Below are 12,348 nucleotides of genomic sequence, written 5' to 3'. Positions count from 1 at the left end.
TTTTTTTTTTTAGTGTTACCTGGTCCAAGTGTCTGTCTCTCATAAGCTCATATTCATTTTGCAGTGTGTGCTGGAAGAGGGTCCAGATCAAGGGTTCCAGGTCAGGATGTTCAGAGAGAAGCCGAAAGAACAGGGTACGTAATCGAAGATAGGCCAGTAGATACACTTGAGGGATAGAAAAGAAAAATAAACTGAAATGGTAATAATAGGGGTATACAAAATAAGAGGAACATGATGGAGGATGGATAGCAATTAAGTGTTCACCATCTCCCACTACAAGAGCTATGAGCTATCAAACAAACTAGTTAGGTTCAGAAGAAATGGAAGTGGATACATGGAAGTCCACACTGTACAATACTGCACATATGTCTGTGTCGAATCAAAAGGTCTGGACAAGCATTTGGAAAATGAATCTACTGAGAAGTTATTAAGCAGACGTACCACAGAAAGCTCAGAAAAACCCCCAAGCTGGAAAAAGTCAAAGCTTAGAAAAGCATTCAGGGGAAGCATCACATAAGCTTGCCCAGTTCTTAAGCTTTTCATGACACCTATTAATGGTCACTGCTGCAAAATGGATATTACGATAGACGAACCCTTCATCTAAGCCAATGTGGTCATTCTTATAAACAGTAGATAAGCTTTCAGCTGAAACTTGGTCTGTAGAGTGCACTCATTAACCCGCTGGCACCATTTTACTATTTCTTTCAATAGCAGTTCAGTTAAGGGTTTGTATGGCCTTTTGCTACATACTTCTATCATTACCTCTTAAGAATGTTGAGCTCCAAAACCAGATAAATGACCGCTTTACAACTTCAGTAAGTATAGAAGCAACAAACCTTTTTTGTAGAACAGAGAGAGGGAGGTAGATTTTTGCGGTTTCTGTGTTTGCGGGCTTGCAGCTGGCTGAGCATCTGGATTGGAAGTAGCACTGTGAGGGTGTCCAGATGCTTTCTTCTTAGGAGATCTCACAGGAGAAAGATACCTGGAGATTCAACTTCTATTAAGCACTTAACATCACAAGATAAAGGAATAATTTAAAATGAATAATACTTGCACGAACTCTTCCCTCTCCCCCCATGAGACTAAATGTATTGGTACTGTAACCAGTTATTCCCATAACAGAAATAAAATTTCAAATTACTGATTAAATACTAATCTGTATTCCTTCTTATTACAGCTCAGAAGAGCAAGAGAAATGTGTTAGTGATAGCACAAAGGAGCTGCATCATCTTTCTCTTCTTCCCCTCCTCTCACAAAACTCGTACCCATCCACTCACTCCACTAACTAACCTCAAGCCAAAAACCAACTAACGTCAAGTCAAAACCATTTTACTGATAAGCGGACTTGTTTATTCCTAGACAAATAAGGTAACAGTTTGCAATTACAAGTTCGATGGGGCTTGGATTTAAATATTAAGGGAGATATTAGCTATACATTTCACTAGACACCAAGCATGCACGTCACTTACAGGTCTGCTGCAGTGTGGTTATGTTGGAGAGGCAGATTTAGAGTGGAGGCAGGCTCAGGCTGATCAGTTTGACCTTCTCGTTCTTTCGACTGCTTGATAAGATCAAACAGAGGTGAATCCTAGAAAAATCACAGTAGCAATACATTACACTGAGAATAGTGATTGGATAGATGTTATTCCTTCTCTAAAAACAACCCCCCAAATATGCTCCTAAACAGAAGATTAATGCTTTGAAATCCTTCAAAACACTCATGCTTTGTCCAATAATACCAACCAATTTTAACTATTAAAATACATCAAACTTTTTTTTTTTCTGTCCACTAGATACAGGTCAATTGCAGAGTTCAGACATGGCTGTTGTATTCTAAAGTCTCTTATTGATTCCTATTAAAAAGCCATTCCTGAAGAGAAAAGTAAATGGCACATAGAGTATGAAGACAAAAGGTCACGTTCTCAAAAAACACATGGGTGACTAGAAGGTAACTGATGAAAGAAAGGTACTATTGCTGCTACAACATCTACCTAATATTTTACATGTGACAGATAACATACAAAACACAGTCATAGCCCATCTAATTGCACCAGGGACTATTCAGATCTCTGCAATACCATTTTTGGATGTGATTTTCCTAGGGCTACTTTTGGCAAGGGCTATAGTCGCTCTGCATCCATTAAATCTCTGCCCTTACGCCCAGCTGGGATCTTAAAGGCAAATACAGCAACCTGATCCTGCTTTGGTAGCTTATCTTCAACATTACGTAGCTTTCAATAGGCAACCATGATGATGGAGAGAAACTCCAAAACATCAGTTTGATATTAAAGGACATATTTAACTTGAAAAGAAGTACACATTTTGATTTTAGGTCAGTTATCTGGACTTTAGGAAAGGCAGCTGGAATAAGCTTGAACTTACTACGACCTTGAATTAAGGAAGCAATGAAGAGAGGATGTAAGTGGAAGGTGGATGGTTCTGGCTGAAGTAACATTAGTACTACTGCTGACAATAGTAACAAACAGCACTCTTGCAGAAACAGAATCTCAGGCTTTCGCCATCTGCGTGTCACGTACAGGGTAGAATTCTGCTGAGACTGCAAGTCTTCACGGGAAAATAATTTGGCATCAAATTTATACCTAATTTTGAAAACACGGGGTTGCTGGCTTCTGTTTTTTACACTTTCTTTAAACAGGACTCTCATCCTTGAGCTGAATGTTGCCTGCCAAGAAGGCAGCATCAGAAGTCCAGAAGCAACAGAACAACATCTTACAGAAAACCAGCTGCCTTCTCAGAGTTGAAAACAGTGTCCCTAAAGACAGGGCAAAAATAGAAATTCAGCTTTTTCCTCCAAATGGTCTCCTAAAAGCCACAAAATCAATTAGGTCAACACTTTGTACATAAAATGTCATCTGATTGTCCAAAGTCTGTTTGATCCTACAAATGCATATATTACTAACAAAATGTGATGACACAAACGACAAACCTGTACAATAACAAATACGAACATAGCATGCTGTTAAGCAAGCTGAAGGTGATTCTTACCGGTTTTAATAGTATTAAAACCAGCATTAAGACCTCCTTTTAGTCTTACTTCTAAAAGAGCACTTTCCTTCTGAAGTGTGACAACTACAAACTCAGAGCAACAAGATGAGAGCGGCTTGAGATTTACAATTCTTCACATTGTGTAATTTTTAAATTAGGATTTTGGCAATACTGAAGCAGTTCCATCCATAACAGAAAAACATCAGTTACTGACTCATAACCACACAGTTATTTCTCCACCATTTCTCAACCAGATCTTGGACTGGCTTGCATCATCCTTCCTTGTATTTAGGAATGCACGTGCTTTCTCACTTGTCTCTTTCAGTGCTGCCCTTGAGGAAAATGCAGACATGACCTCCATTTCTTATTCTTCTGGCCATTTTGCCTGCTCTTTTTTATTATTTCTAACCATGTCTCACTACGCTCTGAAGGATCCAGGTTTCTTTCCCAGAGCAATCACTAATTCATTCTGAAAACATCTCTTGATTCCCTGACTAAGAGTTAATCCCACTTCATTTGTTTAACATTTTAACTAGAATGACTGGAAAGTATTTTTTTAAATAAACATAAGTAGAAGAAAAGGGAATTGATACAGGGTGAGCAAGAGGTCAAGAAATGGAAACTGAAGTCACAGTTTTATAAGTTAGCACTCAAGACCAGAAGTTCTGGGTCCTCTTCTCAACCCTGCTCCAGTTTTCACTACACAGAGTGTGGTTTTATTAATCACATCATTTAATCACAGAATCATAGAATATCCTGAGTTGGAAGGGACCCAAAAGGATCATCGAGTCCAACCCTTGGCTCCACAAAGGACCACCCAAAAATCAGACCATGTGTCTGAGAGCATTGTCCAAACACTTCTGGAACTCCAGCAGGCTTGGGGCTGTGACCACCGCCATGGGGAGCCTGTCCCAGTGCCCGACCACCCTCTGGGTGCAGAACCTTTCCCTAACCCCCAGCCTGACCCTCCCCTGTCCCAGCTCCATGCCGTTCCCTCGGGTCCTGTCGCTGTCCCCAGAGAGCAGAGCTCAGCGCCTGCCCCTCCGCTCCCCTCGTGAGGGAGCTGCAGGCCGCCATGAGGCCTCCCCTCTGTTTGGCTTAACAAACCCAGGGACCTCAGCCCCTCCTCACTTTGCCATTGAGACCCTTCACTTCCTCTGCAGCCCTCCTTTGGGCACTGATAGCTTTATGCCCTCCTTACACCGTGGCACCCAGACCTGCACACAGTGCTGGAGGTGAGGCCGCACAGCGCAGAGCAGAGCGGGACAATCCCTTCCCTCGCCCGCTGGCAGTGCTGGGCCTGATGCACCCCAGGGTACGGTTGGCCCTCCTGGCTGCCAGGGCACGCTGCTGGCTCGCGTTCAGCTTGCTGTGACCACAACCCCCAGATCCCTTTCTGGGGGGTGCTCTCCAGCCTCTCATCCCCCAGTCTGTACGTATAGCGAGGGCTGTCCCGTCCCAGCTGCAGAATCCAACACTTGATCTTGTTGAACTTCATGTGGCTGGTGATTGCCCAGCCTGCTGATTTGCCATTTGCCAAGATCTCTGCAAGGCCTCTCTACCCTCAAGGGAGTCAGCAGCTCCTCCTAATTTAGTATCATATGCAAACTTGCTTAGTATGCATTCCAGTCCTGCATCCAGGTCATTTATAAAAACATTGAAGACAACTGGCCCCAAAATGGAGCTCAAGAACCCAACCAGTGACTGGCTGCTGGCCTGGTATAACCCCATATACTACAACCCTTTGGGCCAGATCCGTCAGAGAACTGTTCACCCATCGCGTTATGCACTTCTATAGCTGTGTGCTGGACGTTTTGTTCAGAAGGATACTGCGAAAGACAGCATCAAAAGTTTTGCTGAAATCCACAAGGATTACATCTACTGGCTTCCCTTGGTCAACTAGGTGGTCATAAAAGGACCATAAAAGGTCAACCTTGTTATAAAAGGAAATTGTTTGTTAAGCAGAACTTTCCCCTCGTAAACATGTGTAGGATGTGACCAGTGATTACACTGTCTTCCAAGAGTTTTTCAGTAACTCCTAGAATAATCTTCTGCATAATTTCACCAGACACCAAAGTGAAACTAACAGGCCTGTAATTACTAGGGTCTTCTTTCTTGTCCTTGAAAACTGGGACAACATTTGCCAGCTTCAAGCCAACTGGGACCTCCCAACATTCCCAAGACTGCTGACAATACTTGAGAGAGGTCTCTTAGTGAGATCAGCCAGCTCTCTGAGTACCCTGAGATAAATCCCATTGGGCCCCATAGACTCATATGCATCCAGCTGGAGCAGCAAATCCCGTAGAAATTCAGAGCTGGCTGAGAGTTTATCATTCCTGCAGTCACAATCTTCCAACTCAGGGTATCCCAGGGCCCATCACCAGTGTTAGAGGCGAAGAAGTCATTAAACATCTCTGATAATGACTGAATGAGAGGAGACATGGCAGCTTGCTACCTATAAAAGGGAACTGCCGACTTTTAAATGATTTTCCCTGTTTCTTTCCTCCTATTTACTAGCATTAACATTCATTCAATCTCCATGCAAATCAATCTGATGCACTAAAAAAGCAGAAATTTAACTTGAAGAAAAAAATTGGTTTGAGTTGAATCAGCTCAGAATCGAGCAAACAAAGCCGAACAAGCATTAAGAACAGTCAAGGCAGCAACGCTAAGGTTGGGAACAAAGTAGGAAAGAGCAGAAAACAGGGAGTACAAGATCTCCCACATTTGCTGACAACAACCTGTTAAATCAGCTGATTTGCACATGAAACGTTACCCTATGGGAATTTATATGAAAAGCACTGCTTTCCATCAGGTAGATGAAATACAGTAAGCAAGAAGATATTCGTTGCATTGAAAAATCTACTTATAGAGACAGAGTAGTAGGACACAGCAAGCCCAGTACATCTCCTGGCTTCCCAAAATTCTCATTGACCTGGTGGTAAAAAAATAAATAAATAAATAAAATGTGTGGCCATAAATGAGTGGTTGTCACATCCCAGCTGGCTTCCAACAGCAGAGGCTGGCTGGCATGAGCAATGGTGGGATGTGCTAAAGCATTGACTCAATGGGTTACCTTGGGCAAAAAGCACAGTCACCCGTGACCTGACTGCAGAAACTTGGTTAGTAATGGGGCTGCACGAGGCAGGAAAAGGTTATTTAGCTTTTAGACCTGTTGAAATGAAAGGTGAGCATCCTGACAATCATAATTTGCGCTTTATGGTTGAAAGCGCTTTAGGTAAAGCCATCTGTGCTCTTCTCCCAGGGCCATCCACCACTATTACTTATGGCTTTCCAAGTGCACAGCCACACGCTGCGAATGAAAAGTAGGTACTAACCGCATCGACAAAACCAGTGCCTCACAAAAAAACAGAGACGATGTTGAAATACACAGATGTGAGTTTTTGCAAATGCATCTATCCTCCACCCTACAAAACACATCAGCTATTAAGGGCTTAATTATAACCCTGTCTCCTTCCTTTATATACATAAACATGAAAAATACTTTTATTTAGTGAATCTTGAGCTTGCAGTCATTTTTCTAGGCCAGAAATTACCCAGAGCTTATCAGTGCTAACTCTGTTCAGCTTCAGTCACACTATTTGGTATTCAACAATCTACCTCTCACTCGAATGAACAAAATATGATGTCAATAACCAGACAATTACCAGTCCCCTAAGTAAGAGTCCAAAAAAAGAACTTTAACCCCCAGGTCCAGCTTTATCTAGCAGGAACGTTAATCAGTAACTTGTTTCTAAAGTGACGTTATTCACACTATCTTTTACAAATTTTATATTGCTTTTCAAAGCTTTTAAGCAGTGCTTCGGGTCAACAGGTCACCTCCAATGCATTCCTTTCACGTGAAAGGAGTTTTGCGCAATTTTTACCTTAATGCTAAATGCAGCCACAGAATAAATTTTATTAATAAAACGTGATGCTGCTTTTCCTTTGAGACTTCCACATGGTAGCTAGCCAAGCCCCATTTTAGTGGTGCGAAAAGGAAGGAATCAAGTAACGGCCAAGATTTCTCTGGGTCAAATGGCCATTGGCAGAGGAACCAAGAACAAGACAGAAATTTGACTCAGTTCCCTCTTACACTAACTAAAACTCTGCCAAAACCAAACAGTGCATTATGTGCGGGTTAGTTCAGGAACCTTCTACAGGATGCTTCCCTGCGACAATACCTGCACCACAAGCCTTTACGGTCATTTTTCCACAGTCTTCAAGCTCATTTTCTGGACAAAATACACTGAATTTCTTGTTGGCTAACCTTTATTTGGCTATGATGAAATACAGGATACACGGGTGCTTCACAGCTTCCTGATGTTTATATCAGCTCTGTCCCAACTCCATGTTTAACGGGACTTTGGTTTCCATGAGAAGATTAAATGAATGACCTAAAGCCTTAAATACAGAGAACAGCTACCCTGGGGTTTGGGTGTAGTCCACTGATTATAAAGGAAGGCCCCGAGCAGCTTTCCTCTCAGGCAGTGTTAATTAGCAGTTTACAATATTTTAAGGTCTGCTTTTCTCTTTATTTTCTACTGCTTTACACTTCCCTTCTTTACATTAATTTTCTAGTTGGTTTTTAGTTATTTGCCCGTAATATACCTTAATACAACGTTTATCGCTAAATTGTGCATCTCAATGCCTAGCAGCATTGTGGGGTTTCTTGGTTTTTGACAATTAACACCACCACAAATTATTCAAATTATTGAGTTAATCAATACAATACATAACATTAAGAAATGTTTTTCTTCATAATATGCTAAAAGGTAGATGTGATTTTGTATGGCAAAATAAAGCTAATTTAGAATTGACAACCTTGGAATGAAAGGACAAGGAGCAGATGGGAGCTATCAACTTCCATTCCTCTTGTCCAGGACAGAATTACATGCTTAGAAAGCTGACTTTTGTTTGCAACTGCGTTTTCAGAAACATTACACAACAACTGGTATTCAGAATTTTGAAGTAATTTAGATCTGCCACACCAAAATATACTTCAGTCTACATTTAAAGAGTATTGCCATGAAAAAAATGCAAGATTAGGAACTTTTAATTTCACATATATGTACACATCTCCTACTAGATGAGCTGTTTATATAAATTATGATCCTATTAGGTCTTGTTATTACAAAATTTATTAAGATAACATTAACGACTGCAGTGTTAGCGGTGTAATTCATTTAAGAATATTGTCAGATCTGCTTTTAACTCTTTAGAACAACTGTATGTTTAATACAAGTCCTCCTTCTAACTTAGGGCTAGTATAACACTGGTTTACAGAACAAAATGTTGTCATCAAGCTTTGTGATAATCTCCTTTTATCTAAATACATAATGGACAGAGGAAAAAAGGAGAGAAAAAACAATGTTAATTAGTCCTGGTCATTTGACAGCTCTATTTTAACAGGCTTTTCCTCCTCACACAAAAGACTTGGAAAGTCATAAACTACAAAGAAGGTGGCAAGCACATACTGACAGCATTTGCAAATCACGCAAACTCCAATTATTTGAAGTCCTTGACAGAAAGCACATGAACAGCTGATCTGAATGTGGGTGTCCTAGTTCCAAGCCTACTAGGAACTTTGAAGTTCAGTTCTCTCATGTTCCAGATTCTCATTAAAAAAAAAGTACTGCATGGAAAGAGCAATTATTCTGACACTTGGAACCCCTCATGGAAACTTGGAACTGCTTTAGAGATCCTGCTGTAGATAGTCTCTAGCATACCTACATGCATATTAATATGAAATCAAGCATCTCTAATGGGAGCAACTGCCATTTCCTACAAAGAGGTACTTGAAGGCCCAATGAAAAATAAGCTCAGATATCTTCAGTTAGAGAAGGAAAGCCAGGTTGCCACAAGCCAGGATATGCATCTTAAATTGGTGTTCCTTTAAATAAGGCTGTAAATCCATTATCTTTACAATTCCTCTCCACTCTCAAAATTGTTCTTCAGAAGATGGCTTTGTATGAACCAGTTCTCTATGTTTCACAAAGCTGATCTGTGAATGTCTATGGGGCCACCTCACTACAGGATGTAAGAGCATCACCAAGATATGTTTCCTAGAAATGGAGAAGGATGCATGTGACAACTTCTGGGAGAGCACCACACATGCATCTTCCCTTGAAATTAGAAGGAAGGTGCGAGAAAAGATGTAAAAACTCAAGAAGTGTATCACATATGAGTGGTTGGAAAGCTGCCTGGCAGAGAAGGACCTGGGAGTATTGGTTGATAGCCAGCTGAATATGAGCCAGCAGTGTGCTCAGGTGGCCAAGAAGGCCAACAGCATCCTGGCTTGTATAAGAAGCAGCGTGGCCAGCAGGGCTAGGGAAGTGATTGTCCCCCTGTACTCGGCTCTGGTGAGGCCGCACCTCGAGTATGGTGTTCAGTTTTGGGCCCCTTGCTACAAGAAGGACATGGAGGTGCTCGAGAGACTCCAGAGAAGGGCAACGAAGCCGGTGAGGGGTCTGGAGAACAAGTCTTACGAGGAGCAGCTGAGGGAGCTAGGATTGTTCAGCCTGGAGAAGAGGAGGCTCAGGGGCGACCTTATCGCTCTCTATAGGTACCTTAAAGGACGCTGTAGTGAGGTGGGGGTTGGTCTGTTCTCCCACGTGCCCGGTGACAGGACGAGGGGGAATGGGCTAAAGTTGCACCGGGGAGGTTTAGGTTGGATATTAGGAGGAACTTCTTTATTGAAAGGGTTGTTAGGCATTGGAATAGGCTGCCCAGGGAAGAGGTTGAATCACCATCCCTGGAGGTCTTTAAAAGACGTTTAGATGTTGAGCTTAGTGATATGGTTTAGTGGAGGACTTGTTAGTGTTAGGTCAGAGGTTGGACTGGGTGATCGTGGTGGTCTCTTCCAACCTAGACGATTCTGTGATAGCAAGATGAACAGTTGACAGGCACGATTAGATATCAGGGCTGACAGCTGCTTTCAAAGTAGAAATAAAGTCAAGCTAAATTTTAAAAAGTGAAACAGGACTCAAGCAATCTTCTAGCAATCATTTTTTTCTTCAGTTTTTAAATGTTAACCATAAAGATGATAGACCTGTTGTGTTAAGAGTGACTAATACTATTGGTATGTGTAAAAAATACTACACAGACAGATGATAGTACTTTACAAATATGAAATCTACTGACACAGCGATTGCTTTGTACCTCTGTAAACCAATCAGCAGTTGAATATTGAAGAGAAAAAATGAACCATGAGCATCTCAAGACTGTTCTTGTTTGCCAAGGCAGTGAAACTAGCTTTTGGAAATATTGCTTTAAAAGGAGTTTGGAAGAACAGCCTTCAAACAGAAATGCGTCTTTATTCAACTACTTGGTTTAAAGCACTCAGAACGACCATGGGAAGACTGCTGCTACGTGGCTTGCAGTAGGCTCCTGCATGGCTTTCTTCAACAGCTTTTCTGCTCAACACTCACCTAACATACACCCCTTTTTATTAATATATATATATAGTTACCTAGCAAGCCTTTCAATATTCAGCACATTAAAACCTTAACTACACAACGCTCTAAGTCAGCATAAGCCAGTATTGCACCAAAAGACACAGTCCCAAACCCCTCCATCACCCTGCTCTGTCCTTCCAACTATACCCAATCTGTCTTGTTCAAGTAGAGTTGAGTGACTGCATGTTGAAGTGGACCAGGAGCTGTGCTTTTTTCTGTTCTGCTGGTTTTTCTTAATTTTCGGCAGGGGACGCCTTAGTTGTACACTCTGAGGTGCTCTCCTATTTATGGCACCTTATGGCAGTGCTGGTGTCTGCACGGGGTCAAATGAAGAGACAGAAACGAGCAGCTGTAGGATGACATGAGACAGCATCTTTCAGTGGCAGTACCAGGGTAGAGAAAGGGAAGTCATGCCTCACAAATCCCAGGATTTCTCCTCTAAAGTAATAGAAGCCATCTGTGAACAGGATGATCCTGCAGCCAGAGGGTATCCTGGTGTGGTGGTTTTACGTGGGTGGGCAGCCAAGCTCCACGACAGCCGCTCTCTCACTCCCCCTCCTCAAAGGGAAATGGGGAGAAAATACAATGCAAAGGGCTCAAGGGTTGAGACAAGGATGGGGAGATGCACAGGCAAAAGACTCAAAGTAGATAGACAGCAAAATTTATTGCCTATTACTAATAAGCTAGAGAAGTGAGAAACAATGGAAAGAAAAAAAAAACCTTCATCCCCATCCACTCTCTTCGACCTCCTCCCCCCGAGAGGCACAGGGGGATGGGGGCTGCGGTCAGTCCCTGACGCTTCGTCTCCACCGCTCCTTCACGGTCACTCCCTGCCCCTGCTCCACGTGGGGTCCCTCCCACGGGATTCTGGCACCCCCAGGCCCCTGCTCCTGCATGGGCTCCTCTCCACGGGCTGCAGCTCCGGCCCGGGGCCTGCTCCTGCGGGGGCTCTCCATGGGCCGCAGCCTCCTCCAGGCCACCTCCACCTGTTCCACCAGGGGCTCCTCCACGGGCTGCAGCGTGGAGATCTGCTCTGTGTGGGACCCGTGGGCTGCAGGGGGACAGCCTGCTCCACCAGGGGCCTCTCCACAGGCCGCAGGGGAACTGCTGCTGCCTGCCTGGGGCACCTCCTGCCCTCCTGCTGCACTGACCTGGGGGGCTGCAGGGCTGCTTCTCACTCCTCTTTCCCAGCTGCTGTTGCATGGCAGTTATTTTTTCCCCTTCCTAAATCTACTCTCCCAGAGTCGCAAACAACATTGCTCATGGCTTGGCTCTGGCCGACAGTAGGGCCTTTATCTAACATGGGGCAGCTTCTGGATTCTTCTCACAGAAACCACCTCTGTGGCCCTCCCACTACCAAAGCCCTGCCACTTAAACACACTACACCTGTTCTCCATGAAGGCTCCTTCAGGAAAGGCTCTTTAAAAAGTGCTGCCAGGGGGCAGATGGGAAGGCAGACTAAAAGAGAAATATCACAGGCATGAATAGTCTGTTTTCACTGTGGAGAGAGGTCATCGTTGAAGCTTCACACTCTCTGCTGAGACAGCAGCTGTTTAACTTTCATTAAAGATGGGGAAAAGGTGGCACGACCAGGAAGGAAAGGCTGCTACTAGCAGCACAAAATGCTCAATTGTAGGTGAACCAAACACACTGCAAAAAAAATCTCACTAGTTTCAGTGACTGGATGATAAAGTTGCCATGGTACTTATTGATAAAAGCGAAAATAATGAACAAAAATTACCCTAACTTTACATTCACTAGGGCTCTGTAATCACTATTATTCTATGAGACATTTAGAACTAGCGTAATTCTGAAAACGCCAACTCAATGCTCAGAAGTCAAAGTGTAAAGAATTATTAGGAAAGTAATAAAAGTTACCATTGTG

At 43.0% G+C, this 12,348-nt stretch overlaps 1 protein-coding gene across 3 annotated transcripts in view; it reads right to left on the bottom strand.

Moving 5' to 3' along the window:
- Positions 1 to 12,348, bottom strand: part of RB1 (RB transcriptional corepressor 1) — an 82,049-nt gene that overhangs the window by 7,203 nt on the left and 62,498 nt on the right. For all 3 annotated transcript variants that reach the window (XM_048046559.2, XM_013179557.3, XM_066988884.1), the window contains 3 exons: positions 1,470 to 1,588; positions 837 to 982; positions 20 to 165 (listed from right to left, as the gene is read on the bottom strand). In XM_048046559.2, coding sequence (XP_047902516.2) covers positions 20 to 165; positions 837 to 982; positions 1,470 to 1,588 — 411 coding nt within the window. The remainder of the gene's footprint in view (positions 1 to 19; positions 166 to 836; positions 983 to 1,469; positions 1,589 to 12,348) is intronic.

The sequence above is a fragment of the Anser cygnoides genome, chromosome 1 (genome assembly GCF_040182565.1).
Source record: "Anser cygnoides isolate HZ-2024a breed goose chromosome 1, Taihu_goose_T2T_genome, whole genome shotgun sequence".
NCBI lineage: Eukaryota > Metazoa > Chordata > Aves > Anseriformes > Anatidae > Anser > Anser cygnoides.
Note: the sequence above shows the minus strand (reverse complement) of the source record. Positions and strands in the feature narration are given on the sequence as shown.